General features: G+C 46.4%; 1 protein-coding gene across 2 annotated transcripts in view; it reads left to right on the plus strand.

Annotated features, from left to right (window-relative positions):
- Window positions 1-10,223, plus strand: part of ERI1 (exoribonuclease 1) — a 91,481-nt gene extending 81,258 nt beyond the window's left edge. For both annotated transcript variants that reach the window (XM_033916108.1, XM_033916118.1), the window contains exon 7: window positions 9,783-10,223. In XM_033916108.1, coding sequence (XP_033771999.1) covers window positions 9,783-10,025 — 243 coding nt within the window. In that variant the 3' untranslated portion in view covers window positions 10,026-10,223. The remainder of the gene's footprint in view (window positions 1-9,782) is intronic.
- The last annotated feature ends 6,586 nt before the right edge of the window (window positions 10,224-16,809 follow it).

Genomic DNA, 16,809 nt, shown 5'->3' on the forward strand with positions numbered 1-16,809 from the left:
GCCAGTCAGTTTTGCAAAATCTGTTCTCCTAAATTGCCAACTCTCTCTCCATCCCGTTCTGGTTAGCTTGGAGGTCTCCCACATGTAGAAAATATGCTGCCTGTTTGTCCTGGGATATAGCACAGTTACTTACCATAACAGGTGTTATCCAGGGACAGCAGCATTCTCGCAATCCACCCACCTCCGCGTGGTTGGCTTCTTTGCTTGCTATCTGAACTGAGGCCACGCTGAGGAGACGCATTCCCTAGACTGGGCAGGGAGGGGCACGTGCGCATGTGCGGGCCAATTGCAAGCTTGAAGGTCTTCAAGCAAGTTTGCTTGTGAAAACATCTGCTAGGGGGCTCCGTCGGTGACGTCACCCACATGTAGAGAATATCTGCCTGTTGTCCGTGGATAACACCTGTTACGGTAAGTAACTGTGCTAAAATCGCTGTTTTTAAAGTTTGGAAAATGTGAAAAATACACAAATTTTGTGATGGTGGCCATCTCGGATTTTTAGCAATTTTAATTTCTAAAGCTCCCTGCTTCTTCAAATCTACAAAATGTGCCTGGAAACCTGGTGGGATGGAGTCCTTAGGCTTTCCTCTTGTGGACTCTTGCCAGGATTGCACAATTTTGGTACTTTTAGATTGTTTGTTTTTGCTCCATGTGTCGCATGGCGCAGCCGGGGGGGGGGGGGGGGGCCTGCAGCGTCCAGCTTAGCCTTTTCTCTGCTGAAGCAGGTGATCAAATGTTCAGCTAGCCCAATGGGATGGTTTTCGGGGCTCGGCATGGCTGGTAATTCCATCCATCAGGCTGCGGATCCTGCACAGCCTCAGAACTTTCAGTTTTGCCACATCTATGTGACCTATGCCCCAGGAGCCAGACACATTTTTACCATTTTTTGAAATTTTTGTGCTCTGGATTTCGGACCCCCTGTGTTTTTCCCCCTGCGCAATCTCAGTCCGCCTACAAGGCGTCCCTCAGAGGCGTTACTTCTTTGGACACATCCTAGACTCACCCAGTTGTGATGCTTGTGCTGCCTGTCCCTGATCTGGGGGATCCGGGTGCAGATGATTTGCTTGCTGACTCCTTCTTTATAGGTGCGTTTCCTTGATGGGAAATCAGAGACTATGTGTTGGATCTGTGGATCCCTCTGGGGTTTTGGGAGCCTGGACATACTCTCACAAGCCTGTGCCTATTTGAATTTGCGACTTTGCCGGCCTTTACAGGTCTTTTTGTTCTCTCAGCTGACTCTGGTCACTTCTTCCTCCTGGCTTTGTGGTGTATTCTTGCTACCTTTCCCTGGTACCCTGATATGTGCATTCTGGTCTTGAAGCAATTTAATTCTCCTGAGAGTGCTCTGACTTTTGCTAGAGCTTTGCCATGCTTGGATTTTATAGCAAGGAAGTGTCAGCAGCTTTGGTTCAGCCCAGGGTGGATTTTTGGTAGTGCAAGGTGGGTGACCCAGCTGCCTTAGGCATTAAAGCTGCTATGGCGAAGTTTTGTGTCGCTCGTGCATGTCACACTCAAAGGCACGCTGGCAGTGGTTCCTTCTTTTCCATTTTGTTTTTGCGGGCACTATTTATCTTCCAGATGCTTTGCATTCCCTGTTTAAGCGAGTTTGACTCAGGTATCAGAGTAATCCATGTCTGCCCGCAGTGGGCTGCTGTTTCCACTTTCAAGGCTCCTTTGGCTGGGCTGCCTTTTCAGGAGCTGTGATTGTTTGACAGAGGTTTGCATGATTTCATGGATTCTAGACTGGACTGTCATCCTACGACTCAGCCTGATAGTAGTCCTGGCCCTCCTGGAGTTTTGGTCATTCTGATTTCTTGGCGCCAGCACTTCCAACCGTGTACAAGTGACACATCATAGGTGTTTTTCAGGCCTACCAATGCTGGTATTGTGGCTACAGACATCTTAGTCTCCCGACTTCAGTGCTGCGCCTCCTGATGCATAGGCACAATAGCACCAGGTCCACGGATGCCCCTCTTTGGATTGGGGGCCATGTCAAAACATTTCTGCCTGTCTGGATAAGCGTTATACCTGACCAGTGGGTCTTGGAGTTTATTTGGTCAGGTTCTAAACTGGACTTTGCTCAATCTCTGGCAGATTGGTTAGTGGGCTCTGCTTAGATCGCCTGGACAAAGCGCTCAGGATTCTGAAAACCATTTTCAAACTATGAACTCCGTATTGCCTGACCTCGTGCTCAAGTAGATATGCCATATACTTTCTCGAGACAAAGAAAGGCTCTGCAGAGTGGAAGCCTCTTTTGGATCTTCAGCAGTGGCTCTCAAGATTTCGAATGGAGGCTATGCATTCGGTTATTGCAGCAGTGACTCCAGGACAGTCTCTTGGCCTCTGGATCTTACAGAGATGTGCTTGCACATCAACAATTTTTCCAGTTCCCGCTAAGTTTTGCGAGTTCAGGTTGGGATGGCATTTTCAGGTCTCAGCCCTGCCCTTTCGACTGGCTTCAGCACCCCAAACCTTCACTAAGGTGATGGAAGCGGTTTACCTACAGCAGATGGGTCTCCAGGTGCACCCTTATTTAGAGTGCTGGCTGATCAGAGCGCCCTCACTGGCCGAGGGATACTGCATCTTGGAGCGAGAGTGCTCCAGGTGCTGGAAGACCTGAGTTGGATTGTCAGTCAAAACATGACCCCCCCCCCCCCCCAAAAAGAACAAAAATGCACCATCTGACGCCTATACACTCGCTTGGATACCTGGGAGTTCCTTTCAAATCAGCAGAAACTAGTGGGCACAGCTTTCTTCCCTTCTGGAGCGCCGGCTCCTTCGGCGTGGGATTGTCTTCAGATTCTGGGATCAATGGTTTCCCCGTTGTAGGTGATTCCTTGTGCGAGGGTGCATAGGCATCCTCTACAACATGCTTTGCTCTCTCGCCGAATTCCACACAGGGATACTGTGCAGACCTGTCTACCTTGGACTCTGGAAGCCGAGCATGGTCTAGTGGCTTCTCCCGTAATCGCTCCGCTGGAGCGTTCCACTACACTTTGCCTCCTGGATCGTGGTGGACAGATGCTAGCCTTTGGGGCTGGGGAGCTTATTGCACTTGTTGTTATGTTCAGGGGTGTTGGACACCATCTCAACAACAGTGGTCATTTCACCAGTTGGAGCTCAGAGCCATTTGACTAGCTCGGTCAAGATTACAGAAGCTGCTAGTGGACCAAGAGCTCTGGGTATTCTCCAAAAGTACGATAACAGTAGCTTCTGGCATTCACCCTGGAGGAACCAAGAACACTCCTCTGGCTCAACAAGTCCGTTTTTTTTTTTTTTTCATTGGACGGAGCGTCATGCCCTAGCACTTGCGTCAGCACAGGTGGGAGTAGATGACGTTCCAGCAGACTTCCTCAACAGACAGCCTCTGGATCCAAGCGAGTGCGTTCTGTTCCCAGAGGTGTTCCAGGGCGAGAAGCAAGTAAATGGGGTCACTTCTTCAGTCGAAGATCCGAGCCTGGAAGCGAGGGGCTCGACGCTGTGGTGCAGCCGTGGTCTCCGGAGTTTCTCCTGTATGTTTTTCCTCTTTGGCTGATGGTCAGCTGAATCCTTCGGACGATCACAGTTCTTCCAGGTCACGTCATTCTGGTGGCTCCAGATTGGCCTCACAGTCCTTGGTGCGCAGATTTGCTGTGCCTGCGCACAGGGCCGCCATCAGAAATTTCTGGGCCCCTTACTGAGCAATCCTATTGGGCCCCCCACGCACCCCTTCCCCCCCCCAACTCCCCCCCTTTCTTCCATGGGCCGAATACACACATACTTTTCTCTGTCACCGCACTCTTTGACCAAAAGATTTGTAAGCCTGCAACCACGTCAAGGTAGACTCTTTCAGCAGGGCCCTAACCTAACCTAAACTAAACTAATCTATACCTATCTATTCTAAACTCACATATGTCTAATACTGAACTAATAACAAACTAACAAACATCTGCATAATAAATAACTAATAAATAATAGTGCTAGTAGCTATAATTCACTTTTGAATGTAAAATCTCAGTTAAGGATTTCTTTTGACCTTTGTAGGCCAGAAGTAGATCACAATTGCACAATATTTTTTGTAACAAGTATTAAATGTGTTTTTATAAATTCTGTAAGCTTAATAAATATATCAGAAAAAACTACACATCTGAGCGCATATCTAAACATACACATCTGAGCGCATATCTGAACATACACATCTGTATGATCCCATCCTCCTCAGCTTGCCTATAGCTGCATCATGCATGTTAAAAATGTACGATATGTTGATATGTGCACCTTCCTTCCTTCCCATCCATCCTCCTCAGCCTGTCCTTACACATCCACAGCTGCATGTTAATGATGATGTATATGTTATGATGATAAATAAGTGCATATGAGCACATCATTAACATGCAGCTATGGATGAATATAAAAAAGAAACAATATTCTGTACATTTGTCAATTTATACATCAGCGTCTTCTCCCCACTCTCTCTTCTCCATTTCCCTTCAGCGTCCTCAGCCCATTCTCTCTCCACTTTCCTTCAGCGCAAGCACATAAAAACAAGCAAGTAATTTATATCATTTTCATTCTATTCATTCATAGAAATTAAAGTCTAAATAATGCCAGTCACATAACAAAACATGATTTTACAAAAATAATTCCCTGCACAGTCAAGCATGCAAGGATTACTAGATGTCTTTCAGCAGCTCCCCTCCTTCCCCCCCCCCCTTACCTTTGTGGCCAAGTCAAAATGATCTACCAACAATAAAATTTTAAAAACACAAAGCACGCTGTACGCAGAGAAAATGTTAATTATCATTTATATTCCGCGGGTTTTCAAAGAGGTAAAGGCAGATGACTTTATGCAATGTCATCTCAGTAACAACTATACAAAAATAGACAAATATTCCCCCTCCCTTTTTACTAAAATGCAATAGCGATTTTTAGCGCAGGGAGCTGCACTGATGCCCCACGCTGCTCTCAATGCTCATAGGCTCCCTGCGCTAAAAAACGCTATTGCGGTTTAGTAAAAGGGGGCCATAGTGCAAAATATAGACAGCATATATAAATTCTCAAAGCAGACACATTTTGATCACTAAATTGAAAATAAAATCATTTTTCCTACCTTTGGTAATTTCATCAGTCTCTGGTTGCACTTTATTCTTCTGACTGTGCATCCAATATTTCTTCCCTTCTTTCAGCCTCCTGTATGCTTCCTCTCCTCCAGACCTCATTCCCTCCCCAAACTTTTTCTTTGTTTCACCCTGCCCCTTCTTTCTTTTTCTCTCTCTCCATACCCCCTTTCTTTCTGTATGTCTTTCTCTCTCTCTCTCTCCGTGCCCCATTTTTCTTTGTTTCACCCTGCCCCCTTTCTTTCTTTCTGGCTTCATGTCCCCTCCTTTCTTTCTCCCTGCCCTCCCCTATGCCACCACCATTGGGAAAATGCTGCCACCGCCACTGGGGAATAGGCTGCCACTGCCGCCATCGGGAACAGGCCGGCGCCGAGTTCGCCCTGCTTCTCTTCCCCGCGGGGCCGAACAACTCTCGCCACCCGACGTCAATTCTAACGTCGGAGAGGACGTTCTAGGCCAGCCAGGCAGCGATTGGCTGGCCCAGAACGTACTCTCCGACGTCAGAATTGACGCGAGTGGCGAGAGTTGATCGGCCCCACAGGGAAAAGCAGGGAGAACTTGGCGCCGGCCTGTTCCCGATGGCGGTGGTGGCACTCAAGTGGCTAAAGAGCCGCAGTTTGCCGGCCTAGGGAGAACACTGGAGGGTGGCCAGCTGTGCACCCTCTTGGAATGTAAACCCGGCACGGGGCGAACCGCCCCTCCCCCACCTTGGTATGCCACTATCTATACCTCACTCCCTCCCTATGAACAAAAATTCTCCTTTCTTCTATTCCCCGTGTACACAACCATCTCTTTCCTTCCCTTCCTCTCTCCCAAGTCCATGCCTTCTGTGTCCAAAAACCCATTCCCTCCCCCACCTCAGCATCTCTTTCCCTCCCTTCCTCTCTCCCAAGTCCATGCCTTCTGTGTCCAAAAACCCATTCCCTCCCCCACCTCAGCATCTCTTTCCCTCCCTTCCTCTCTCCCAAGTCCATGCCTTCTGTGTCCAAAAACCCATTCCCTCCCCCACCTCAGCATCTCTTTCCCTCCCTTCCTCTCTCCCAAGTCCATGCCCTTCTGTGTCCAAAAACCCATTCCATCCCCCACCTCAGCATCTCTTTCCCTCCCTTCCTCTCTCCCAAGTCCATGCCTTCTGTGTCCAAAAACCCATTCCCTCCCCCACCTCAGCATCTCTTTCCCTCCCTTCCTCTCTCCCAAGTCCATGCCCTCTGTGTCCAAAAACCCATTCCATCCCCCACCTCAGCATCTCTTTCCCTCCCTTCCTCTCTCCCAAGTCCATGCCTTCTGTGTCCAAAAACCCATTCCCTCCCCCACCTCAGCATCTCTTTCCCTCCCTTCCTCTCTCCCAAGTTCATGCCTTGTGTCCAAAAACCCATTCCCTCCCCCACCTCAGCATCTCTTTCCCTCCCTTCCTCTCTCCCTTGTGTCCAAAACGCACTCCGTCCCCCCTTTTGTGTTCCGCGTTTGCCTCCCAGCCCATCTTTGCAACTTTCTCAGCAAAACGGAGCTCGAGCCGAGAGGCTTGTTTCCTGTTTCCTGCCAGTCCTGCCGCGCACAAATAGCTGACCGGAAGTATTCTCTGAAGTCAGTGCTGACGTCGGAGGGCAGGCTTTGCTTAAGCCCTCCCTCCGACGTCAGCGCTGACATCGGGGAACACTTCCAATCGGCTAAATGTGAGCGGCAGGGCAGGTAGAAACAGAAGACGAGCCTCGCGGCTAGAGATGTATTGAACTCCGAGGATGCTCCGTCCAGCTCTCTCCTGTGCATCTGGGGTGGACCGCCCCCTCCCTAGACTGTGGCCTAGGACCCTGGGGGAGCCCGGGCCCCATGTCAGCTCCGGGCCCCTGAATGCAGGACTGGTAGTACTGCCCTGATGGCGGCCCTGCCTGCGCAATGGTCACAGCCTTTGGCTGAGCTTCTCTCCAGACTTCTTCACACAGGGTCCAGCAGCCATAGAAGTTCCAGGTTACTTCGCTCTGCCGGCTTGGATCTTGAGCACGCAGTCTTGGAGTGACAGAATGTTCTGCCCTGGCTGTTGATACTTGGCGGAAGTCTACACAGTAGTCTGTGGTGTCGGCTTACGCTACAGGTGTGGAAGGCCTTCCACACTAGTGTGCCCAGTCCAGGTGGACCCTTATTTAGTTATGATCTGGTTCATTTTTACCTTGCTTTAGGCTGGTTTGGATGCAGGCCTTCTTGTAGTTTCTCTTTGAGTCATGTGGCCGGACTCTCCTGCTTCAGATCCTGAAGCATAGGTCTCCCTTGACGTCTCAGCCTATGTGTTGCTAGACTCATGCAGGGAGTTCTTTGTGTGCGATCACTGGATAAGCACCTTTTCCATTTCTGGGTCTATCACCAGATATTGTTTACATTACATTACATTAGGGATTTCTATTCCGCCTGTGCCTTGCGGTTCTAGGCGGATTACAATAAAGATGAATCTGGACATTTCCAGTAGAATTACATTACAGGAGAAGAGTAGATTACAAGTAACTGTGAAGAGTTATAATACATTCAACATCGCAGCAGATATAACATAGCCTCGGATTACAATAAGGAAGATATCTGGGCATTTCCAGTAGAATTACATTACAGGAGAAGTGTTAATTACAGGTAATAGTGAAGAATTACAGTACATTCAATATCACAGGAGATGTTACATAGCAACTGAGTCAATACATAGCAACTGTTTAGCCTTGCTAAGGCATCTTTTGAGCCACTTCGAGATGCTACCCTCTTGGACTTGATGCTCAAGACTGTTTTTTCTGGTTACCATTACATGGTTACATCGAGGATCTGCACTGAGGGCTTGGTCTTGCAGGGACCCTTTCTTCTATATTTCAGAGAAGGGAGTTTTCCTTTGGATGGTTCCTTCTTGCTTGTCAAACATGATTTTGGATTTCCTGGTCAGTCCAGATGTGTGTTTGCCTGACTTTCAGCCGACAGGTTCCCAGTCACAGGATTACCTGTTGAAGAAACTGGATGTGCGCAGAGTTCTTCTGCTTACTTGAAAGTCACCAAGTTTTGTCTCTGTTCATTTGTTTGTGTTGAATCATTCCATTCAGCGGGACGCTCCTGCTTCAAAGGCCTTGTTTCCAGATGGCTCCGTAGGGCCATTTTGTTAGCTTACATTTTGCGGGGACTCCGTCTGCCAGATTTATGGTCTCTTTGTCGGCTGCAGCTAGAGCTGTCTCTTGTGGAGATTTGCAGGCTGGCAATGTGGTTTTCTCTTTGCATGTTTGCCAAGACCTACAGAGTGGATGTTGTGGCAAGACAGGACTCTGCCTCTGGGTCCTCGGTCTTATGGGTCGGCACAGCAAGCCCATTCTAGTTTTTTTTTGGAGGGGGACTGCTTTTGTACGACCCTACTGTTTAGAATGTCTCATCTATTTCATTGGAAAATGAGATTATGTACTTATCCTGGTAAGACTCCTACCCAATATTTACTGTGCCTGCTTATAGTTTGAGCTGTTTATGCCTTTCCAAGCTGTTTCTTGGAGACCTGTCAGCCCTTGTGAGCTGGAAAGAATTTGGATATATGTTCCATTTATTGGGGAATGTCTCGGCTTCTCTGAAGCCGGTGTTGGCATTTCTCTTTACTGTTGTTTAAATTCTTGAGCAGAACAGCTGGTTTGAGCCTGTTGAACAGTTGTTCAACTGAAGAAGTGACCCACTTACTTGCTTTACGTATATTTGGTGCTCCTCAGTTCTTGGGTACTAACTGTAGAGGGCGCTAAACTGATCAGTGAAGTACTATACAGACAGAGTGAAAATCTGGAGTGGATTCCTTCTGCAACCATGCGACTAAAGTGAAATAACCCTACTGTCTAGAATGTCATCTAGATTGTCTCACCTATCTACTGGAAAAGAGCTTACCAGGGTAAGTACCTAATCTCTTTTTACAGGGATCAGCTGCATTGGCACCTCATGTAAGCTAGAGTGCAGTTTAAAGTTCGGTTGCCTGTGTTACAAAGTAATATCTGGTATGGCTCCAACCTACTTAATTAATCAATTTATATTTCCCTTCATAGACGTTCTATTGGGATAGCTTCCCTTTTTTGATTGCTGCTATAAAAGGTTGCTGCTATAAAAGATATCATAATCGACTACTGTCATTTTGAGCAGCTACATTGGATACTGATGTTCGTGAATTATTCTTTATATCTACATCATATCAAAATTTTAGGAAACTATTAAAAACTTATTTAGAACATTTTTGAAAGATTTAAAATGTATTTCATTCTGTGTTGTAGCATTATTTTACTTTTGTTAAACGGCATAGATCTGAAGGGTAATGCGGTACACAAATGTTGTTATATTTGGTGGTAATTGAAATGCAGCATATATATTGTTAAATAAGTCATGATAAAAAGATGAAAAAATCTCCCATTGGAAAAGCTGACATTATTGCAATTGTAAATATCCAGATCATCTTTGGGCATTTGTAGAGATAGTGGAAAGGCAGAACTGAAAACCACAAATGCCATATTTGCACTTTGTTTGGAATCAGGCATGGCATAAATGGCTGACTTGAACTAGGAGGACATATTTTTATTTCAGTAATGGTATTGAGCTTTTCTGAAGTTGCTTTGTTTTCACTTTTATACAAGGTAAAATAAATTGTATGAATAACATCAAATAGTTTTAAAGCAGAGAAAATAAATGTTATGATATCTTTCATTTGCACAGGTTCCCAGGAACCAGACCAAGCTAACAATCATGCTTGAGAATCTTGGCATGGATTATGAAGGACGGCCTCATAGTGGATTGGATGACTCCTGCAACATAGCACGGATCGCTGTACGCATGCTGCAGGATGGCTGCCAGCTACGTGTAAATGAAAGGTTACATGGAGGGCAGTTGATGCCTGTGGCTAGCACTGCATCGCTTGAAGGAGCTCCTGTGCCACAAAATCCATCTGTGAAAAATTAACCATTGCCATGCAATATAGATTAATAACGGAAGCTCACTGTTAATATAAACAGAAACATGTAAAAATAAGCCAGTTCAATGTAAATTTTTTGTTCATTAAGCACCTTAATATATTTTAAAACTTTTATCACACAGATATGTTTATATTGTATATTTTGCACATCAAAATAAATAGTTCTTGAACCCTTTTTTAATTCAGAACTGAAGACCGTGAGGTTGTTTGCTTAGAAATGAGCCCTACTTGATTGGGGGGGGGGAAAGTTCATACAAGATTCTGCAAGCCATCGGAAACAAGTGTTAAGCGAAGAAAAACTGTGACATACAGTAGAATCTCAGTTATCCAGCACCCACGGGGATCGGTGGATATGTTTTTCTGTTTAATTGAGAGTGTGTTAGAAATCTTGTCTAACACACTCAATTCCCCACCCCCTCTCACCCCGAAGCACCAGCGCGGCAGTGATCCTGAACCGCAAAGCCCTCCTCCCTCAAGCCCCGAAGTGGCAGAAGCAGGCTGCGGTCCTGAGCTGCGAACTCCCTCGTTCCCTCTTTCTTCTTTACCCAAAGTGCAGCGGTCAGCAGGAGGCAGCCTCAAAACAGGCTGTTCGCAGCCAGCCCTAGCAGAGCCTTGGGCCTTTCTTCTGATGTGTCAGAAGCGATGAGTCAGATGAAAAACCCTGCCAGGACTGGCCGCCAGCAGCCTGTGCCTCTGCTGATTACTGTGCTTCAGGTAAGGAAGAGAGAGGGAGGGAGCGAGGTAGTTTGCAGCTTGGGACCGCCACCTGCTTCTGCCACTTCACAGCTTGAGGAAGGAGGGCTTTGTAGTCCAGGACTGCTGCCAAATTGGTGCTTTGAGGCACGAGGGAGGGGGGTTTGAAGCTGCTTGGGGGCTTGAGGAAGGGATGATTGGTGGCTCAAGACACTGCTGCTGGTTCTTCGAGGGACATTTATTTTTTTCCACTGGCAATTTTTTTGCCGGTTGTATGATAATCCCAGTTAACTAAGATTCTACTGTATTACCAAAAACTCTGAAGTACAAAAGACCAGTGTACTCTAATAAAAACGAATGTCCTTAATTCCCTGATGCAGCAGTTGAGTGAGCACAAAGAAGGAGTCCAACGTGGTCTGCAGTTAAACAAGCAGCAAGCAAAAAACAAAACACAAACTGCAGATTATGTACAGGATGCAGGCATTGTTTATTAACCCAATAAAAGTGCAGTAAATATACAACCTTATTACCAACCAAGGGACCCAACACGGTCCGTGTTTTGGATAACACGCCTTCCTCAGAGGTCCTAATGAATATAAATATTCTGAGATGAATATAATAAATGCTTAGAAGTACCAAAATGGTGTGACATGGCGATAGTTTGTATGTGCCATGCAGAAACGTTATGATGTGACGTGGTGATCAAGTGATGATGTGTTACACAATATATAAAAAAGGAAGACCAATAACCCTATGTTGTTATGAAGCTGTACAGTAATGTTGATACTACAATGCTGTGAAGGTAAAGACAAAGCATGCATAACATAATGTGGAAAGAGTGACACAAAATGATGTAAACATCAAAATCAGCAATAAAAAATAATAATGAGAAAATAATAAACGAAAACGTCACAAAAGGTGACCAAAAAAATGGAAGTACAACATACTAATCTCATATTTAGAACTGTGAACTGTATGAGTGAAATAGTGACATGTGAATAGAAAAAGGCTAAAGAAGACCTACCATGGTGGTTAAGGTATGAGACAAACCGCAAAAAAGATATCGTTTTTGCGGTTTGTCTCATACCTTAACCACCATAGTAAATTTCATATGGGCCAAAAAGTCCCCCATTAAAAAATGGTAACAATCCCGCAAACTGGTAAATGGAATGATGTAACATAGTAAATGACAGCAGATAAAATCTGAATGGTCCATCCAGTCTGCCCATTAGTTATATTCATTAAAAATATATGATTAATTTAACTTGTCAGCACCATGCAAAACATCTTGAAACAAAACTAATCCCTCCCATTCCCACCGGGCAAAGACTCCTTGCTCTTTTCCCCCACAAATCTAGGCTCCCTTCTAATCGAAGCTAGCATGGAGATCTGGCCCTCCTGCCCTTATTTCCTCTGGACCCCCCCCCCCCCCCCCCCAGTTTTACCAAATGTACGTACGGATTAGTGGTCCCATGCAATCTATTGGCCAAGGAATGAGAGGACCACTGGCAATGTCTCAAGGGGCATGGACCAGCATAATATTGTTTTAGTTGAATCCCTGGCTTAGTCTCCACAATCGTCCAGTCTCAACTGGGCTGCCTGATAATGCCAAACTAAGTTTGGAACGGCTGTGCCCCCATTCTTCCTAGTTCCCCACAGGATCGTTATAGCCCCTCTTGGGGATTTAACCCCCCCCCCCAAATAAACTGGAAAAATTCCCTAAGGAGACCCCTAAAGACTTAATGTGGGATATCAAGAGGAAGAGTTTGAATTGAAAATAATAGTCTGGTCCATACATTCATTTTAATCACAGCTATCCTTCCCCACCACGACAACCAGAGCCCCTTCTGTTGCTGCAAATCGGAATGAACCTCCTGGAGGAGTCATGCATAATTGGCAGTATATAAATGATGTAGATTCCTAAATACCTGAACTCCAAAGAAAATCGAAAACAATGTCCTAAGTGCTGCTTCTCATCTTCTGATAAAGTAATACCCATCAGCTCAGATTTATTCAGATTCACATTAAACTCTGTCATCCTACCATATAGCTGGAAATCCGCTTCCACGAAAGTCAGAGAAAGGAACGGGTCTCAAAGGTATAATAAGATGCCATCAGCAATCCTATGTTCTAAGCCACCACCACCATCACCACCACTTGAAACCCTCTAATATCTGGATGAGTTCTTATATAAGCTGCTGAGAGTTCAATATAAATAGCAAAGAGGAGAGGCAAACGCAGGCATCCCTGTCTCTTACCCTTTTCAATAAAAGAAATCCATATAAGAGCCATTTAGTCTATGGCCTTGGGACACTAATAATGCTTGAACCCAAGAATCGAACACATTTTGCACTTAACTGACCAGAGAAACTCCCAATGCACCCTACTGAATGCCTTTTCCATGTCTTTTGTCAATAAGGCCAACTTATCTCTAGTTTGTTGAGCCCCCCCACAATACATTATCCCCAACTTTCTTAATGAAACCCAACTGATCCACATGGATAAGCCCAGGCAACACCATGGCTAAACGCAAGGCCAAAATATTAGCTATAATTTTGGCATCTTTAGTCGAGTGAAAAGGGTCTGTTTACTCCACAATTAGAAGGATCGTTACTAGGTTTCAGTAGTACCATGATTTCCACCTCCCCCATTGAGGAAGGGAGAGACACCTCCCCACTTTTCCAGAACTCATTAGCAACTCTCATTAATAATCACTAAGATCTTCCTTAAAAATCTTATAAAATTGCCCAGAATATCCATCCAATCCCAGAGATTTACTGGGTTTCAGGTTTTTAATAACCCTCTCTACCTCAAATACCAAAATGAGAATTTTTAAAAAAATAGATAAATAATGAACAGAATCATAGAATCACAATTGGGGATGGCAAGAATCTCTGAAGTATTTCCATAAAATAATTTCAAGAAAAAGCAAATAATCTGCGGAAGATTCAAAAAAATGTAAATTGTTTACTCAAGACTGATTCTCATAGAAATAGACGGCAGATAAGGGCCACGGCCCATCTAGTCTGCCCACCTCAATGACCCTCCCCTACCTTTCTCTGTGAATAGATCCCACGTGTCTATCCCATTTGGCCTTAAAATCAGGCACACTGCTGGCCTCAATAACCTGAAGTGGAAGACTATTCCAGCGATCAACCACCCTTGCAGTGAAAAAGAATTTCCTGGTGTCCCTGTGCAGTTTCCTGCCCCTGATTTTCCACGGATGCCCCCTTGTTGCCGCGGGACCCTTGAAAAAGAAGATATCTTCTTCCACCTCAATGCGGCCCATGAGATACTTGAATGTCTCGATCATGTCACCCCTCTCTCTGCGTTCCTCGAGTGAGTACAGCTGCAACTTATCCAGCCGTTCCTCGTACGGGAGATCCTTGAGTCCCGAGACCATCCGGGTGGCCATTCTCTGGACCGACTCCAGTCTCAGCACATCCTTACGGTAATGCGGCCTCCAGAATTGCACACAGTATTCCAGGTGGGGTCTCACCATGGATCTATACAATGGCATAATGACTTCAGGCTTACGGCTGACGAAACTCCTGCGTATGCAACCTATGATTTTCCTTGCCTTGGATGAAGCTTGCTCCACTTGATTGGCAGTCTTCATGTTCTCACTGATGATCACCCCTAAGTCTCGTTCTGCTTCAGTTCTTGTTAGGATTAGAGAATGACACGGTGGCGGTTACCCGCGGCTAGCCGCGGGTAACCCGCCGGAACAGGGAAAGAAAAATAACAGTCGCTGCGGGGACGGGGACAAGGCCATTCACTGCCCCATGGAGCGGTGAATGGTCTTGTTTCCGTAGTGAGGCATTAAGGATTGCGCGGTCCCCGCAGCCACCGCCCGCCTGTAGCGTTTAGCCAGCTACCTCCCTCCACCTCACCTTATATTCTGAGTTTGCTGGCTTCCTTTTTCCCGAGCCGCACGCGTTCAAAAAGACGTGCACGCGCGGCTGCGCGATTCCATCAATCTTCTCTGACGCAACCGGAAACAGGAAGTTGCAGGAGAGGAGAAGTTTGATGGACTCGCGCAGCTGCGAACGCGTGTGGCTCGGGAAAAAGGAAACCGACAAACTCAGAATATAAGGTGAGGTGGAGGGAGGGAGCTGGCTAAACGCTGCGATGGAGTAGGTGGGGGCTGCTAGATCGTGCGATCGCGTGTGTTCCCGGCTCATACTAGGAAGAAGAGAGTGAAAGGAAAAAAATCTGGGCCAAGGGGATGAAGAGGGAAAGAAAGAAACCCACAGCAGGAGAGAAAGGGGAAGACAGGCAGGTGCTGGAAGCAGGGGGCGGGGGGGGAGAAAGAGGGAAAGAAGCTAGATGGGGTTGAAAAGAAGAGACACACTGGTACGGAAGAGGAAGATAGGGGAAATTTGGACAGAGGAAGGTAACGGAAAGAGAGGAAATTATGTGCATGGGGCATAGGGACTGAGTCATAAAGGGGACATGCCATGGGGATGGTATATGGACACAGGGAGGGGGGAAATGGCAGATTCATAGGAGAGATATTAGAAATGGGGAAAATAGCACAGAAGCGAGATGGTTTGTGGGGATGGGACAGGGACCGAGCTCGCAGGCTCCAGCAGCTTGCACAAATTACATTGTAACGTGCCATGAAAATAAGAGGGAGGGAGGTAGATAGGCCACGCGAGAGGAGCTGAAGGGTGGTAGAAAGGAACAGATGGTAAAGGAGGGAGGGAAGGATGGTGGTGGAAAGGAATAGAACAGACATTGAAAGAGGGTAGAGGGAAAGACCCTGAAGGGAAATGTGGAAGACAGAGTGGGGAGAAGATGCTGGAAGGGAAGACAGATGCCAGACTATGGGGGAGCGGAGGGAAGAAGATGGGTGCTAGACCAATTGGGGGAGGATGAAGGGAGAGGCACAGTAACAGCAAATGGAAGATACAGAGAGAAGACACACAGTGGATGGAAGGAATTGAATGAGAAGATGTGGAAAGCAGAAACCAGACAACAAAGGTAGAAAAAAAAATTATATTTATTTATTTATTTTTTGCTTTAGGATAAAGTAGTATATTAGTTGTGTTGATAAAAATTTATAAACAAAGCCCTGCCAGCTGAACATCTCTTTCTCTAGTTCAGCAGCAGGAACTTTGATTTATAAGAAAGGAATAAGCTAAATATTACAGTACTAAGGCTTATATGGATGCTGCGGGGACGGTGACGGGGCGGTGAATGGGATGGCAGGGGCGGTGAAAGGGATGACAGTGACGGGGTGGTGAAGGGAATGGCGGTGATGGGGCGGTGCAGAGGATGGTGGGGCGGGGATGGGGACAGATTTTTTCCCCGTGTCATTCTCTAGTTAGGATCTCGCCATTAAGGGTGTAAGTCTTGCATGGATTTTGGCTGCCCAGGTGCATGACTGCATTTTTTGGCATTGAAGCTGAGTTGCCAGGACCTAGACCAGCGCTCCAGTAGGAGTAGGTCATGCATCATGTTGTCGGACGTTGTATTTATGTCTGTTGTGCTTTTGCCCACTACATTGCTTAGTTTGGCGTCATCGGCGAATAATGTTATTTTACCTCGCAGCCCTTCTGCCAAGTCTCCTATAAAGATGTTGAATAGGATCGGGCCCAGGACTGAGCCCTGCGGCACTCCACTGATTACTTCCATCATTTCGGAGGGGATGCTGTTCTCCACTACCCTCTGAAGCCTACCTCCAAGCCAGTTCCCAACCCATTTCGTCAATGTGTTGCCCAATCCTATAGAACTCATCTTGCTCAGCAACCTGCGGTGTGGTACGTTATCAAATGCTTTACTGAAGTCCAGGTATACGATGTCCAGGGACTCCCCAACATCCAGCTTCCTCGTCACCCAGTCAAAGAAGCTGATCAGGTTGGATTGGCAGGATCTCCCCTTAGTAAATCCATGTTGACGGGGATCCCGTAGATTCTCCTCGTTCAGGATCGTATCCAATTGGCGTTTGATTAGAGTTTCCATTAGTTTGCACACTATTGATGTGAGACTCACCGGTCTGTAGTTTGCTGTCTCCATCTTGGAGCCTTTCTTGTGGAGTGGAATGACGTTAGCCGTCTTCCAGTCCAACGGGAT

This window comes from Geotrypetes seraphini, chromosome 1 (genome assembly GCF_902459505.1).
Source record: "Geotrypetes seraphini chromosome 1, aGeoSer1.1, whole genome shotgun sequence".
NCBI lineage: Eukaryota > Metazoa > Chordata > Amphibia > Gymnophiona > Dermophiidae > Geotrypetes > Geotrypetes seraphini.